General features: G+C 42.5%; 1 protein-coding gene across 1 annotated transcript in view; it reads right to left on the bottom strand.

The window, feature by feature from the left end:
• Window positions 1–72: 72 nt before the first annotated feature.
• The window catches only part of LOC138971266 (mucin-21-like), a 45,056-nt gene continuing 30,743 nt past the window's right edge, over window positions 73–14,385 (bottom strand). Inside the window, exons 6-9 of the mRNA XM_070343973.1 lie at window positions 7,274–7,739; window positions 4,809–4,917; window positions 4,047–4,138; window positions 73–1,454 (exon numbers count right to left, since the gene is read on the bottom strand). Of these exons, the coding sequence (XP_070200074.1) occupies window positions 763–1,454; window positions 4,047–4,138; window positions 4,809–4,917; window positions 7,274–7,739 (1,359 nt within the window). The 3' untranslated portion in view covers window positions 73–762. The remainder of the gene's footprint in view (window positions 1,455–4,046; window positions 4,139–4,808; window positions 4,918–7,273; window positions 7,740–14,385) is intronic.

Raw genomic sequence — 14,385 nt, 5'->3', positions numbered from 1 at the left:
CACACACACATGCACACGCACTCATGAACACACATGCGCGAACGCAAGGTGGAAGGCAGACAACTAGGGAAGCCGAATGTCAAAGGCTTTCATCCAATTATGGGTAACAATAAGAGGGGAAACATGATGTTAGATTTGCTACTTACAAAAATAAAACACACAAAATATTGCACCCATTTTCGTAACCAAACAACAACATTTATTTCATTTAATTTCATTCAACATTTCTGCGCAATTAAAGGCACTCACCTTGGCTATCTGGCAAACTTTTCGAATCGAAGATTTCTTCTACAGAGGTCACGTAACCACCGCGGCTTAATAAGGGTAACCCCCAAATCGACCTGACAAAAAGGCACAACTTGCAGCTTCTCACAAACGAGCAGACAGTCAAATAGATTATCTGTTCAGAAAGGTTATTTTGTTTAACTATCATGCGTATTTCTTGTTATGCCATTCCTACTCAGTACTGAAGTCACTCGCATGAACAAGAGGTTTCTGCGTCAAATGTGTGGGGTACCACGACAAAAGCGTCGTATTCCAGCAATGATATGGTAGCATCACTGATGACATATTTATCGTCGCTAAAACTGCAATGATGGTCCACAAACGTACACAAACATACTAATATCCTAATAAACATACATAAACCTACTAGAAACATCATAATTACTGTACAAATTCTGTCCTCCAGTGGTGCCGAGGTGCACCACATGTCTCACGCGATCTCTGAACAAGAATCATATCGCCGTGTGGCAGCGTGTCTCACACGATGTGAGAGTACGTATCATCAGACACGACTTGCTGCTTCACGTCTCGCTTGACGTGGCTGTAGGTCTCCCCGTCCCCATCCCTTAAACGATTGTACACTTGCTCCCCCTCTCCCTCTCCGCTAACTGCTTCGCTGGCTGCCCCACCCTTACGTCCAGCAAAGTCCAGGCTCCTATACTCTTCGTCCTGTTCGTTCATTTTGCTGGGCTTGGCAGCGACTTCTTCCTCAGATTCTTCAAGGATGTGGTATATTCCGGCTCCACTGTCGGTTGCTGCATCGACATCGTTCCCGGTTGCTTGACTGGTGTCGGCGTTAGCAGGCTGCTTTTTTGAGGGGACAGCCGCCGTTTTGTTGATAGATCCAAGGTGGCTGTACACAGCTCCTGCACTTTCGCTGGATCCTGGCTTTGTGGTATTTCCCTGAGTTTCCCCTCCTCTCATGTTCAGCGTGTTGTAGTCTTCATTATTCGCAGCTGCTGCTCCGTTGTCAGTCGTCTTCGATTTGTCGTCTGCGGTGTTGAAGCTCTGGTGACGTGACTGGCCTCCCTTGTCGGGTTTATGGACAACGGAGTAAACGTCGGTTTGAGGTTGGAATGGGGAGCTGGGTTTGCCGTTGTTGCTAGGGTTAGTTTGCTCATCGTCGACGACGCTGTAGGTGTTGGTGTCGGGATTCGGGGGGCTCACACCTGAAAAAGATAATTGTTTTTGTTTGTTTATTTTACTGATTTGTTCAATGTTACAAAACTTTAAATATCTTTTATCAACTCTATGGCAGTTCCTTGGATGACGTTCTCCTCTTTCATTACAGTTTCTGACCAAAATATGTTCGTCCTAGTCAGTCCTAGGCTATAGTTATCTATGTTAGATACTTTAGGCCAAGACTACATATTTGTGTTAAATGTTTGTCCTTGGCGACAGATTTGCGTAAAATATAATTGACTTAGGATTCATAGTTGTGTACAATGGCAACGTTAACATCCTTGACTATGTTATTATGTTAAATGGCATTGTCCTAGACTACGTATTTAGGTTTTTCAAACAAAAACATTGTTTTAGACTTCATATTTGGTCAAAATATCTTCGTCGAAGACTAGAGTTTTGGGTGACATATCATTGTTCTAAACTACATGTTTGGGTAAAACGACTTTGTGCAAGACTCTTCAAATTTGGGTGGAAGAGCTATTGTCGCAGACGAAATATCTGGGCAAAAAGGTATTGTGCTAGACTACATAACTTTGTAAAATATCATTTTTCTTTACTTTATATTTGGGTACAATACCTTTGCCCAAGTATGCAAGTATCTGTTTCATACCTTTGTCCTTGACTTTGTCATATGCTACAATTCTCAGTGTATTATTTTTTTCTCAGTGTATTATGTATTTTTCGGACTGTATTTATCTGTGTAAAATGCATTTTTGTCTTAGAATACAATTGTCCGCGATAACTCATATACGCGCGTTCGCACTACACTCTCACACTGTATGTGATCAAAAAAATGGAAGGATGGCCAAATCAGATTCTCTTGTAAAAGCCAGACAGATATGTGGAAGCGCGGCCAATCGTTTACATTGGAAGGAGTGTATCTTTAACAACGACAGCAAGGGCAGAGTGACGCCAAAGCGCAGCATGCCACGAACAAGGACCCACTTCGTCATTCAGGATATTCACACTCACAGCTGAATCCTTGTTTAACGCCGGGTTCCAAAATTAGTCAAACATGAAGAATCTCTACCACCCACTTGGCAGTGGCTGAACTGTCGTGTAGACTGTGCTCTCAAATACACATTATTGGCGGTGTTAAAGGGGCATTGTCCACTGAGGATTAACAGCAATCTGAAACGATTTCTTGGAGTGGTTGAGATTTAGAAGTATCTCTAGAGCCCGCTCATCAGCGACTGAACTGTAGGCGCCATGTTTAACTGCACACTCATCAAGTATCAGGTATTGATCGAGTTTAAGGAATATTGTCCACGGATAAGCGACTGCGACCTGAATTACTTTTTTTTCTTTTTTATGTGCTGTGTACGTGTCAAAAATGTTTACATTGTTTGAAATTAAAACGAATACAACCGAAACTTGAAGTTTAAACGAATAAAACCCAAACCAAAGTGTCATGTAGGCTGTGCTTTTAAATTTTGTTTGTTTGTTTGTTTGCTTAACGCCCAGCCGACCACGAAGGGCCATATCAGGGCGGTGCTGCTTTGACATATAACGTGTGCCACACACAAGACAGAAGTCGCAGCACAGGCTTTATGTCTCACCCAGTCACATTATTCTGACACCGGACCAACCAGTCCTAGCACTAACCCCATAATGCCAGACGCCAGGCGGAGCAGCCACTAGATTGCCAATTTTAAAGTCTTAGGTATGACCCGGCCGGGGTTCGAACCCACGACCTCCCGATCACGGGGCGGACGCCTTACCGCTAGGCCAACCGTGCCGGTCTGCTTTTAAATACTGACAGTATTAAACATATATTGTTATTTTGGATGACAAACAGCTTCTAAACTAACACATGTGTTTGCAGCGGTTAAGTCTTTAACTGCTAACACTTTAAAACTAGATCTAGATTTGAAACTCGAAAAGAAATAACTGTTCAAAATCGATGCCAGTCTGAGGCAGTTGACTCTCTTATCTCGGAGTCCAATCTATAACACAACCGGGGCAAAACATGTCAACTTCAGATACAAGCCCAAACTGTGAGTTTGCCGATGTGACACGATACCATTATCCTTTTGCCCCTGCAAAGAGACGCTGAAAGGATGTTGACGACTATAAGCACTCATTGTGGCGGTCAGGGCACCTTTAAATGATGTAAGCTTATCGGGAACAATCTTGATGTCATTTAATTTCCTGCCATTCTTTCAGGGCATGTCACGTTCGCAGCTAATTCTGATTTCAATAGTTTCGATTTGTAATGTTCATTATGATCCGGTTTGTTCGCGTGTGTGTGTGTGTGTGTGTGTGTGTGTGTGTGTGTGTGTGTGTGCGTGCGTGCGTGCGTGCGTGCGTGTGTGTGTGTGTGTGTGTGTGTGTGTGTGCGTGTGCGTGCGTGCGTGTGTGTGTGTGTGTGTGTGTGTGTGTGTGTGTGTGTGTGACACAGACATTCGTGATCACACTAACAATCTAATTAACCAGAAACTGACTAAACAGTCACAATAGCCAACTCTACATGCCAGCTCAAGTGCAACGATACTACGAGAGAAAAGCAAAACAGTACCAGCACAATAACATACTAATGTAATATTCCATCATCTTAAACAAAGACGGAAACCTACCCTGTGTTCCATCTGCTCCACCGTCTGTTAAGAGGTGTGACTCAGCGTTGTGGAGGGAGACGTTGGTCGCGGTGGTTTTGTCAGCACCAGATCTACAAGTAAACAATTAGTCACTCAATCAATCAGTCAAGAAATAAATCAATCCTTCACTCACTCAATCAGTAAATGTATCAGTCAGTAAGTCAACAAATCAGTCAATCAAGCAAGCAAGACATTAATCAACCTAACAATCAACCAGTTAGATAATCAATCAGTCACGTGTATACAGAAGAAACGCGCATTTGTACTTCAACAATTACATTCTGTTCAAATTAAGTGTCTGGGCGCAAGTTAAACTAATCTTTTCAAAACATTTCCAGAATGATTTTAATGATTAACAAACTGGGGAGTTACAACGAATAAGGGAGTACGGCAGAGATAGAGAGAGCGAGAGAGAGAGAGAGAGAGAGAGAAAGAGAGAGAGAGAGAGAGAAAGCGAGCGAGAGAGAGAGAGAGGGAGAGACAGAGAGGGAGGAGGGGGAGAAAGAGAGACAGAGAGGGAGGAGGGAGAGAAAGAGAGTAGCAGAACTTTATTTTGGTTGAATTAAATGTTTAGACCGGGCTATTTTTACCACTATTCCTGTATATGACATAAGCTAAAGCAAGTACATTAAGAACGAGAGACAGATACCGACAAGGGGAAAAAATAAATAATGAACCGAGGGAAAGGGACAGACACACATACAGACACACAGACACAGACACACAGAAGAATATACATACCTTTGCCAGCAAGCCTTCCGTCTGTGTCTGAGGAGAGCGATGATAACGACAATACAGACGACGAGGACAAAGATGGAAACAGCAATACCAACGATGTAAACATTGGAGCCTGAAACGCACACACAGTTATCAGTTTTTTGAAAGCCCGCTTTGCAAACGAAGAGAACATATACAAACGACAACAACAATTACAAACGAAAACAACAATTACAGACGAAAACAACAATTACAGACGACAATAGCAATTACAGAAGACAACAACAATTACAGACCGCAACAACAATTACAGACAACAACAATTACAGACGACAACAACAATTACAGACGACAGCAAATACAAACAAAAACAACAATTACAGAATACAACAACAATTACAGACGGCAACAACAACTCCAGACGACAACAACGAAGATGGAAAAAGTCAGTACCCGCGGTGTCACCAAAGAACCCAGGAGTCTAAAACACCCACACAGTCTTCATCTATTTACAGCCTTCTCTGCCCTGCCATCTTTATGGTTTGTGATACTTGAAAATGCTCATGCAGATTCTCCTGCGTAACTGATCTACAGATACATTATACCCTCTCATGCAACGCATTGTGTTGGTCACACAGCCTGTCCATGTTTTTGCGTGGGATAAGGAGCATCCTTCAACTTGAAGAAAAAACTAAAACTCAATGTTGGTAATTTGTTTCGTAACAGACTCCAGGGTTAACATGCAAAATCATTTCAGAAAAATCCTTATCTGTACATTACAGAACGCATCAAGGCTGTCATTTTTCTCATATGACTGTCTAAGTGGCAGGATTCTCTTACCTCATATAAACATTAAAAAAATCGACGGATCTGTAAGGGCTGACACAATCTTTCAGACAGAAAGGATCGTATGTCTGCGGAGGAATTTGCACATGACTCGACTATTTCTTATTTTGAAATTCAGTTCAGTTCAGTTCAGTTCAATTCAGTTCAATTCAATTCATTTCAATTCAACTTTAATGGCGTGTTATAGAGTGAACCCCAAACAAGGAAGCATTGTAGAAAGCGCATGTATATTTTGTGAGAGGACGAGTTACAACGAAATAAGACGTGAAAGGGAAGAAAGCTAGTTCACCAAATCTGGTGGCTTTGTTGCAAAATTCAGGTTGAGGGTTCGATCCCCACTCGTATAATCAATCAATCAATATGAGGCTTATATCGCGCGTATTCCGTGGGTACAGTTTTAAGCGCAGGGATTTTTTTTTGATTTTTGTTTATGCAATTTATATCGCGCACATATTCAAGGCGCAGGGATTTATTTATGCCGTGTGAGATGGAATTTTTTTACACAATACATCACGCATTCACATCGGCCAGCAGATCGCAGCCATAACCATCTTGTGAATCGCCATAGGGCTGTCAATTAAGGCTTTTACCCTGCATAAGAGCACCTTTTATTTCTATTTAAACACACACTCACAATCACCAACTGGCTGCTTACTGTTGAGAGTGGACATTTATTTTCGGAAATAATTTCACATTGACATAGAACTGGCCTAAAAAAAAACAAATAAAAAGTTTTTTTCCGGTTCCCCAATCGACCCTTTGTTTTCCTCCCGACCCAGAACTTTGATATTAATTGTAAAATATTCCAAACATCTCGATTTAGCAGACTATAAGGAAAGCTACTCTTTCCTGACATCTAGCAGGCACAGCTTTCACTAGTTCCGATCCGACGAATAAAAATCCATATTCACCCCTGTATTAAAATTTTAAAAAAGAAGGAGAAGAATTTAATTCTAGCTTAACAAAAAAAAAACCAATGTTACCGACTTACCTACCCCAACCCAACCTTTTTTTCATCTCATTTGTGACCCTCCATCACGAAATGAGTCGCATGTCATCTCGCGCGGTTCTGCGTAAGGCTTAATGTAAGTCCGGGGAGTGTCTGGTAACAGTGTGAGGGTCACCTTAGTCACAGGCTTATAACTCAAACAGTTTTTGCTCGTTTCTAAAACGGGTTTCACCACAGGATAGAGCATAACAAATTCTGTAGGAAAATATAAAAATATGAAAATCATGCAAAGGTGACATGTGACTCACTCCGTAGTGGAGGGTCACATTTACGAAATGAATCCAGTAGAAAATCCCCCCTCTGCACGAAAAGCAGTCAGGCTATACGAGTAGATGTTTGTTTTGTGACATGGTGGAAGGATGCGCTTACCTTAATGTAAAAACCTAAAAGGATCTGTGAGGCTTTACGAGGTTGTTTACATGGGTAGGATAGGATCTGTAAAAAGTAAACACGTCTACCGCTGACAGTTTACTAAATACCAAACACGCGACAGATTTTGAGCTAAAAGTAAACATTATTTAAATGACCGCTCATTGACTTTTCAATGGAAAAAAACACATAGCAAACATATTGTTTTAATCTTTTTGTAAATGGAAAAACTAGGTTAATTATAGAAAGAAAAAACAATTCTCACTGCCGGCGCTGTCTGGTGTTGATGATGTAGGACCAGAGCCTTTCATCGGATTTGGACTTGTAGATCTCTGTTGACTCTTTGACATCTTTTCGGATGTTGTTGATGATGTAATTTTCTCCGAAACCGTCATGATATGTGTTTTCTGTTCTGACGTTTGGGATGAAGTTCTTGATGGTTTGGTTGAGGTCGGACTGGCCCTTGTCGTTGTTGTTGCTGTAGTTCTTGTTATTCTTGGTGTTGGATTCATTGTAAACGGGGTTGTTAGTTTCGTTGTTGCCATTGCTGATGTTGCTGTTTTCGTTACAATTGGCTTTTCCGTAGATATTTTTGTTGGTTTCATCTTTCTTCCTGGATCAGCATCTACAGGTTCCAGCTTGCACTTTGATGAATTATACCAAATCTTGGCAATCATGACGTAGCTTCCTGCACCCAAACTTCTGCCGTGGCGGTGGACTTTAAATGTAATCTAAGATTTAAACAGACAAAATAAATGTGTGTCAAGCGGTGTACGTGATTTAATAGCTTTCAGTAGCCTTTAGATAAGTATTAGTTATGGCCAGAATATACCTGCGCAGTTTCAGCGGCACAGACGACGCACGGCCTATTATTTATGCCGCGATATGGATTATGACGGGTACTTGGCCTGTTTTCCTTTCCTGCAACGTGTAGCGGGCTGGGATAAGCTGCAGTGCGTCGTCGGTCCTGCTGAAGTTACATATGTGAGCGGAGCCCCTTACCAACCTTCAAGTCCTCGATGACTGATATATTTTCCCTCCAAACCTGCATACCCGAAAATCGTCCAAGTGAAAATATTTTAGTTATCCAGGAGGAGGAATGTAACTCTTGCAAATACGCAGAATACACACCCTCTTAGCTAACAAAGAACAAGTCGCGTAAGGCGAAAATACAATATTTAGTCAAGTACTGTCGAACTCACAGAATGAAACTGAACGCAATGCCATTTTTCAGCAAGACCGTATACTCGTAGCATCGTCAGTCCACCGCTCATGGCAAAGGCAGTGAAATTGACAAGAAGAGCGGGGTAGTAGTTGCGCTAAGAAGGATAGCACGCTTTTCTGTACCTCTCTTTGTTTTAACTTTCTGAGCGTGTTTTTAATCCAAACATATCATATCTATATGTTTTTGGAATCAGGAACCGACAAGAAATAGGATGAAAGTGTTTTTAATTTGATTTCGAAAATTTAATTTTGATCATAATTTTTATATTTTTAATTTTCAGAGCTTGTTTTTAATCCAAATATAACATATTTATATGTTTTTGGAATCAGAAAATGATGGAGAATAAGATGAACGTAAATTTGGATCGTTTTATAAAAATAATTATTTTTTTACAATTTTCGGAGATTACTTGACCAAAATTTCAACCAATTTGGTTGAAAAATGAGAGCGTGACAGTGCCGCCTCAACTTTCACGAAAAGCCGGATATGACGTCATCAAAGACATTTATCAAAAAAATGAAAAAAAGTCTGAGGATATCATACCCAGGAACTCTCATGTCAAATTTCATAAAGATCGGTCCAGTAGTTTAGTCTGAATCGCTCTACACACACACACAGACAGACAGACACACATACACCACGACCCTCGTCTCGATTCCCCCCTTTATGTTAAAACATTTAGTCAAAACTTGGCTAAATGTAAAAAGAAGCAAGTCCTGTCTGGTGAAACAAGAATTTTTTATCTTTATGATTTAATGTTATTTCATGATTAATCAATATATGTTTACTATCCACTGAGACTCGGTGTGTAACCTGTAAGTATTTCGTGTCAAATCATGCAAACAAACCAATTAAAGTAGCGTACGTAAACCAAGAGTTTATAGTCCCGATGCCACAGGGGTTTAAAAGCGCTACGTGTAGCCACTTCGATGTACTCGGGTAGGTTTTGACTTCATCGTATTGCGCCCAAGAGACTGATAGTCTTGGTCCACACATCACGACATGTAGATCCAGGCAAACGTGTGACGTAAAAGATAAGTTTGATGACGTACACGTACACGTACACCTTCTGTTAAATAAGAAAGCACTTTCTGGATCTCTCTATTTGTATTATGAAATATCGCTTTGACAGATTTACTTGGCAAGTTAACTTCTTTTTTTTTTGTAGCAATATTTCACCTCGTATTTTACATAGAGAGATAGACACAGAGAAAGAGAGAGTTACCTTGAAGCTGTTCTTTGTGCTCAAAGGCACACTGGCTGGGTAAATTCCGTTAGAGTTAGGCCGCAATCTCCAGATCGTCTTCTCTGCAGTGTCATTCTCGTGCAGCAAGACCGTTAGTGTTGTCTCGTTTCTTTGATGTCGGAATTCGTACTCGAACAGCAAACAGTGCGTGTCGGCGTTTGTAGAGCACAGTTCCTCGCTCTCCATGCTACCTCTGGGATTTGTGTCAGTATGTAAAGCAGCTTTCCATTCACTGGAGACTGTAAACACGTGAGAAATAATTCAAAAGAACTCCAAAGCCCACATACTCACACTTACGCGCGCGCTTTTAAATGTACAAAGACTCACGCGCACGCGGTGAAGCTTGCTACACTTACGGGGTTCCGTAGAATAAAGCCTTGGTATGACCCAGCAAGATTCTGTGAAAAGACTGCAAAATGTTTTGGCCCAAGAATTATTTGAAGCAGTTATATTCATTGTCTACTGGTAAATTTCCCATGTCTACACCAATAATCTTTTTCATGTTATAACTCGACAAATGAAGACATGGCCTTTTTACTTTCCCTCAACACTTTGTTGTTGTTCTTGTTGTTTTTCCCTATCAAATTGGACAAAAATTACCCAAATCCCCAATTTGTAGAGATAAAGACAGAAAGACAGACAAAACGACAAACGAACAGATGAGCCGACAGTCAAAGACATAAAGACAGAGACACACAGACAAATGTGAAGAGAAGGGGAATTTGATGGACATACTGTTTTGCCAATTGAAAGCATTTTAATGTGCGTGTGTTCAGCATTCACATTGCCGAAAAGAGGGACACTTGGTGTTATTTGCCTCGACTAGACCTGCGATTAAAATTACTTACGTTGTTTCCAAAGTTCGCTTTTCCATGCGCATAAACCGAAGTGAAAAGTGCAATCGGTTCCACCTGTTTTTGAAAAAGAAAAAATATATAAATGACAGAAACAAGCGAATTTGCCAACGTGGAAACTATCACAGGTAGTTTCAAATACTTGGAATTCAAGGAGTTCAACTTGAGGTTTTACACACTCGTCTTCCAGTCTGTCTGTGAGCCAACAAATTCAATGTGCATCATTGGAGTAATTCTTTTTCCATGTCTTAAAGCCCCAATCCGCTTCACAGAAGGTTTACAGAACGATGACATCTTTCACTAAACCATAAATACATTAAAACATTATGGGACATACTCACAATAGTATTCAACAACTTAAATTACACTTACAGATCACTTGCATTGTTGTTTAACATGCGTAAACCACACACCAGTTCTCGTGGTTTATTCAACCACCGAGCCATCAGTGCCACTACCAACGACCTACTACAATCTTTTGATCAAGGCAAACAAATTGACATGGCCATACTAGACTTCTCCAAAGCATTCGACACCGTCCCCCATGACCGGCTCCTCCTCAAGTTGGCCAACTATGGCATCACAGGCCCCCTCCACGCATGGCTTCACTGCTTCCTCACGGAACGCAGCATGCAAGTCGTCGTTGAAGGCAGTACGTCCCAGCCCACTGCCGTCGACTCAGGCGTCCCACAAGGCACCGTGCTGGGCCCACTCCTTTTTCTCAGCCACATCAACGATCTCCCGCAGGCAGTCAGATCCCAGGTTAGGCTGTTCGCCGACGACTGTCTCGTCTACAGAGAGATCAACACCTTCAACGACCACCACACCCTACAAGAGGACCTGAAGTGTCTAGAAGGCTGGGCAGAGAAATGGGGAATGCGCTTCAACGCCACCAAGTGCTATGTCATGAGCATCTCCCACAAACCACCCTCCACCTTCATGTACTCCCTCAACAACACCATCCTCAAAACTGTCCCTTCCAACCCATACCTAGGCATCCTATTCTCGGACAACCTCAAGTGGAGAAACCACATCAGCAGCATCACCAAGAAAGCAAACTGCACTCTTGGCTTCCTACGCAGAAACCTCCGCCACTGCCCGGCAGCCTGCAGACGAAATGCCTACCTGGCCCTCGTCCGACCTCTCCTTGAGTACGGAGCAGTAGTCTGGGACCCGTACCAAGCGCAGGACATCGATAGGATGGAACGCATACAGCGCACAGCAGCACGTTTCATCGCCAACGACTACCGATCAAGACGTCCTGGCTTTGTTACGGGCCTCCTGACACGCCACAACCTCCCAACTCTTCAGGAACGTCGAGTAAACCTCCGCCTGACTTTCTACTACAAGGTGGTTGAGGGGCTGGTGCCGGCAATGCCTCCAGACAAATTCCTGACCCCTCAAGGTGCTGGCCGCATGATTCGACCCAGAAGACAAACAGCAGACTACGTTGGTAGCAACCCCATAGACAGTTACATACAAAATAACAACAGGTGTTTCGCTGTACCACGCTGCAACACTGAACAATACAAGCAGTCGTTCTTCCCACGATCCACAATAGAGTGGAATCACCTGGACAACACAGTTGTCCACTCAGCCTCTATTGAGGAATTCAAGGCGGCGCTGACTACCAGCCGCTGATAAGCGAAGTCGCTGCGCACACCCACCCGTCGCGCCAAAGCCAGCAATCTGGATGCTAGCGACGTAATCTACAGATACAGATACAGATCAGGGCCCCGTGTGACACACTTTTTCATACATGATCAATTTAGTCGTTTGCGCTTTGAATCTTCTATATATATATACGACTAGTGTCTGTGTGTCTGTGTGTCTGTCTGTGTGTCTGTGCGCGATGCGCGGCCAAGGTTCTCGATGGATCTGTTTCAAATTTGGTGATCATATTCAGGTACACCCTGGACACAACCTGGTCGATGAGATATTTCAACACGTGCTCTCAGCGCGCAGCGCGGAACCGATTTTGGTTCCACCTCAGCTATTTTGGTTCCACCTCAGCTTACCCGGGCCCCCCTTACCGACACACCATAGCCGCTACACCACATCACAACGCCAAAGTTCTCGGTGGATCTTTTTCAAATTTGGACACCGTATTCAGCTACACCCCGGACACAATATCATCGATGAGATATTTCAACACGTGCTCTCAGCGCGCAGCGCTAAACTCATTTTCGTTTTTGTGTTCATTTCACCATTATAAGTAACTCTTCCTTATCTTCTCCAGTGTTTGGCGTTTATCTCCCTTCCTTCGTGTGGCTTTCCCGTTCAGTTGTAAGTTACTATTATTTTTAGAATGTCACTGCGCTGTCCACTGCGCTGTCCACAACGCTTCCCTTGCACCCGTAAGTTGTTCTTACTGTCAAAGTGAAAAGGTCGAATCAATTTATAGCCACGCGAAAAATACACTCTCACCTATCTCTATATATTTATAGATACAGATATGCATATATATATACGGCTTCTCTGTGTGTGTGTGTGTTTGTGTGTGTGTGTGGGCAAAAACCTATGTATTATAGAGTTCTGTTTGTGATGGGGTCTAGCGGCTTTTGTCTGTCTGTATGTTCTGGCATGTGAGAAGCCACAGCAGATGATATAGGGCTAAAAAATAAGCTCTAAAATTCTCAATCCCGTTTGACAGGACTTCGCCTTTCAAAGGTGATTGTGGTGAACCGCCACGCTGTCTGTCTCTGTCGCGCCGTTCACCCCAAATTCCCGTTTCTGAGGTACTATTTTTAGAATGTCACTGCGCTGTCCAGAACGCTTCCCTTGCACCCGTAAGTTGTTCTTACTGTCAAAGTGAAAAGGTCGAATCAATTTATAGCCACGCAAAAAATACACTCTCACCTATCTCTATATATTTATAGATATAGATATACATATATATATATACGGCTTCTCTGTGTGTGTGTTTGTGTGTGTGTGTGTGTGTGGGAAAAAACCTGTTGATTGTAGAGTTCTGTTTGTGATGGGGTCTAGCGGCTTTTGTCTGTCTGTATGTTCTGGCATTTGAGAAGCCACAACAGATAATATAGGGCTAAGAAATAAGCTCTAAAATTCTCAATCCCGTTTGACAGGACTTCGCTTGCAGAGGTGATTGTGATGAACCGCCACGCTGTCTGTCTCTGTCTCGCGATTCACCCCGGCGAAGCCGGGTATTCCTCTAGTACTTCTATATATGCAAAAGCATGTTATTGTGCACCTCTGAATCTAAAATACAAATCCAGCACAACATATAACTAGGGCGCTCATAGCGCCCTAGAACAAATGCCTGATAGGGACACAAAACAGAGTGGCGGCATCTTCAAAGAAACTGTAGCGGTTTGCGGGAAATGTGTCTGCTTTGGCAATGGTAAGATGCAGCTAGCTCATTTGATGTGATAGCCGCCCTATTGCAGAAGTACGTTTATATGCGCGAAATACTCAATCTACACAGGCACAACAACACACAGTATCATATGGTTGAATTCTCAGTCGACCAGCATTTATCATACACGAAGGCTATTGCGCGTCCTGTAAGTTAAAGGGATAATACCTAAGAAGAAAAAAGGCCCTCAGATTCCTTCCAAAGTCATACCATAACATTCTGAGTTACGAATAATTATACCGCGCAGGAGGACAAGCCTTCAATTTAGAAAATCAAAGTTTTAAAAGCTCAATTAACTGTTGTAAAATACCCGAAGAAAGAGCCCTTTTTCTTGGATAACTTCCACTGAGTTACTTCCTTTGTTTTATGTACGTGAAGCTGGTAACTAGGTGGAGGCGTCAAAGACGTCGCTGGCCGTCTTGACACCAGACGGTGCTTTGGACAACTCTTTGTGTCCAACACCGGAGAGAAGCAGCGTCCTGAAGCGCTTTCACTCACCTTGATTGAATTAATTTCCAAACGTGCAGTGCATTTTCAAGCAAATCGTACCGTGTGCGTCTCGATTCCCCAGATTCTTCACATTCGTCAATTTCCCCAGAAACTTCCCCCAAATGGTCAAATAAATAGTATCCCTCTACTTCAGGTAACGGAGACTGTCCAAATCAAGCACAAG

The sequence above is a fragment of the Littorina saxatilis genome, linkage group LG7 (genome assembly GCF_037325665.1).
Source record: "Littorina saxatilis isolate snail1 linkage group LG7, US_GU_Lsax_2.0, whole genome shotgun sequence".
Taxonomy (NCBI): Eukaryota; Metazoa; Mollusca; class Gastropoda; order Littorinimorpha; family Littorinidae; genus Littorina; species Littorina saxatilis.
This window is presented reverse-complemented; position numbering and strand designations above follow the sequence as displayed.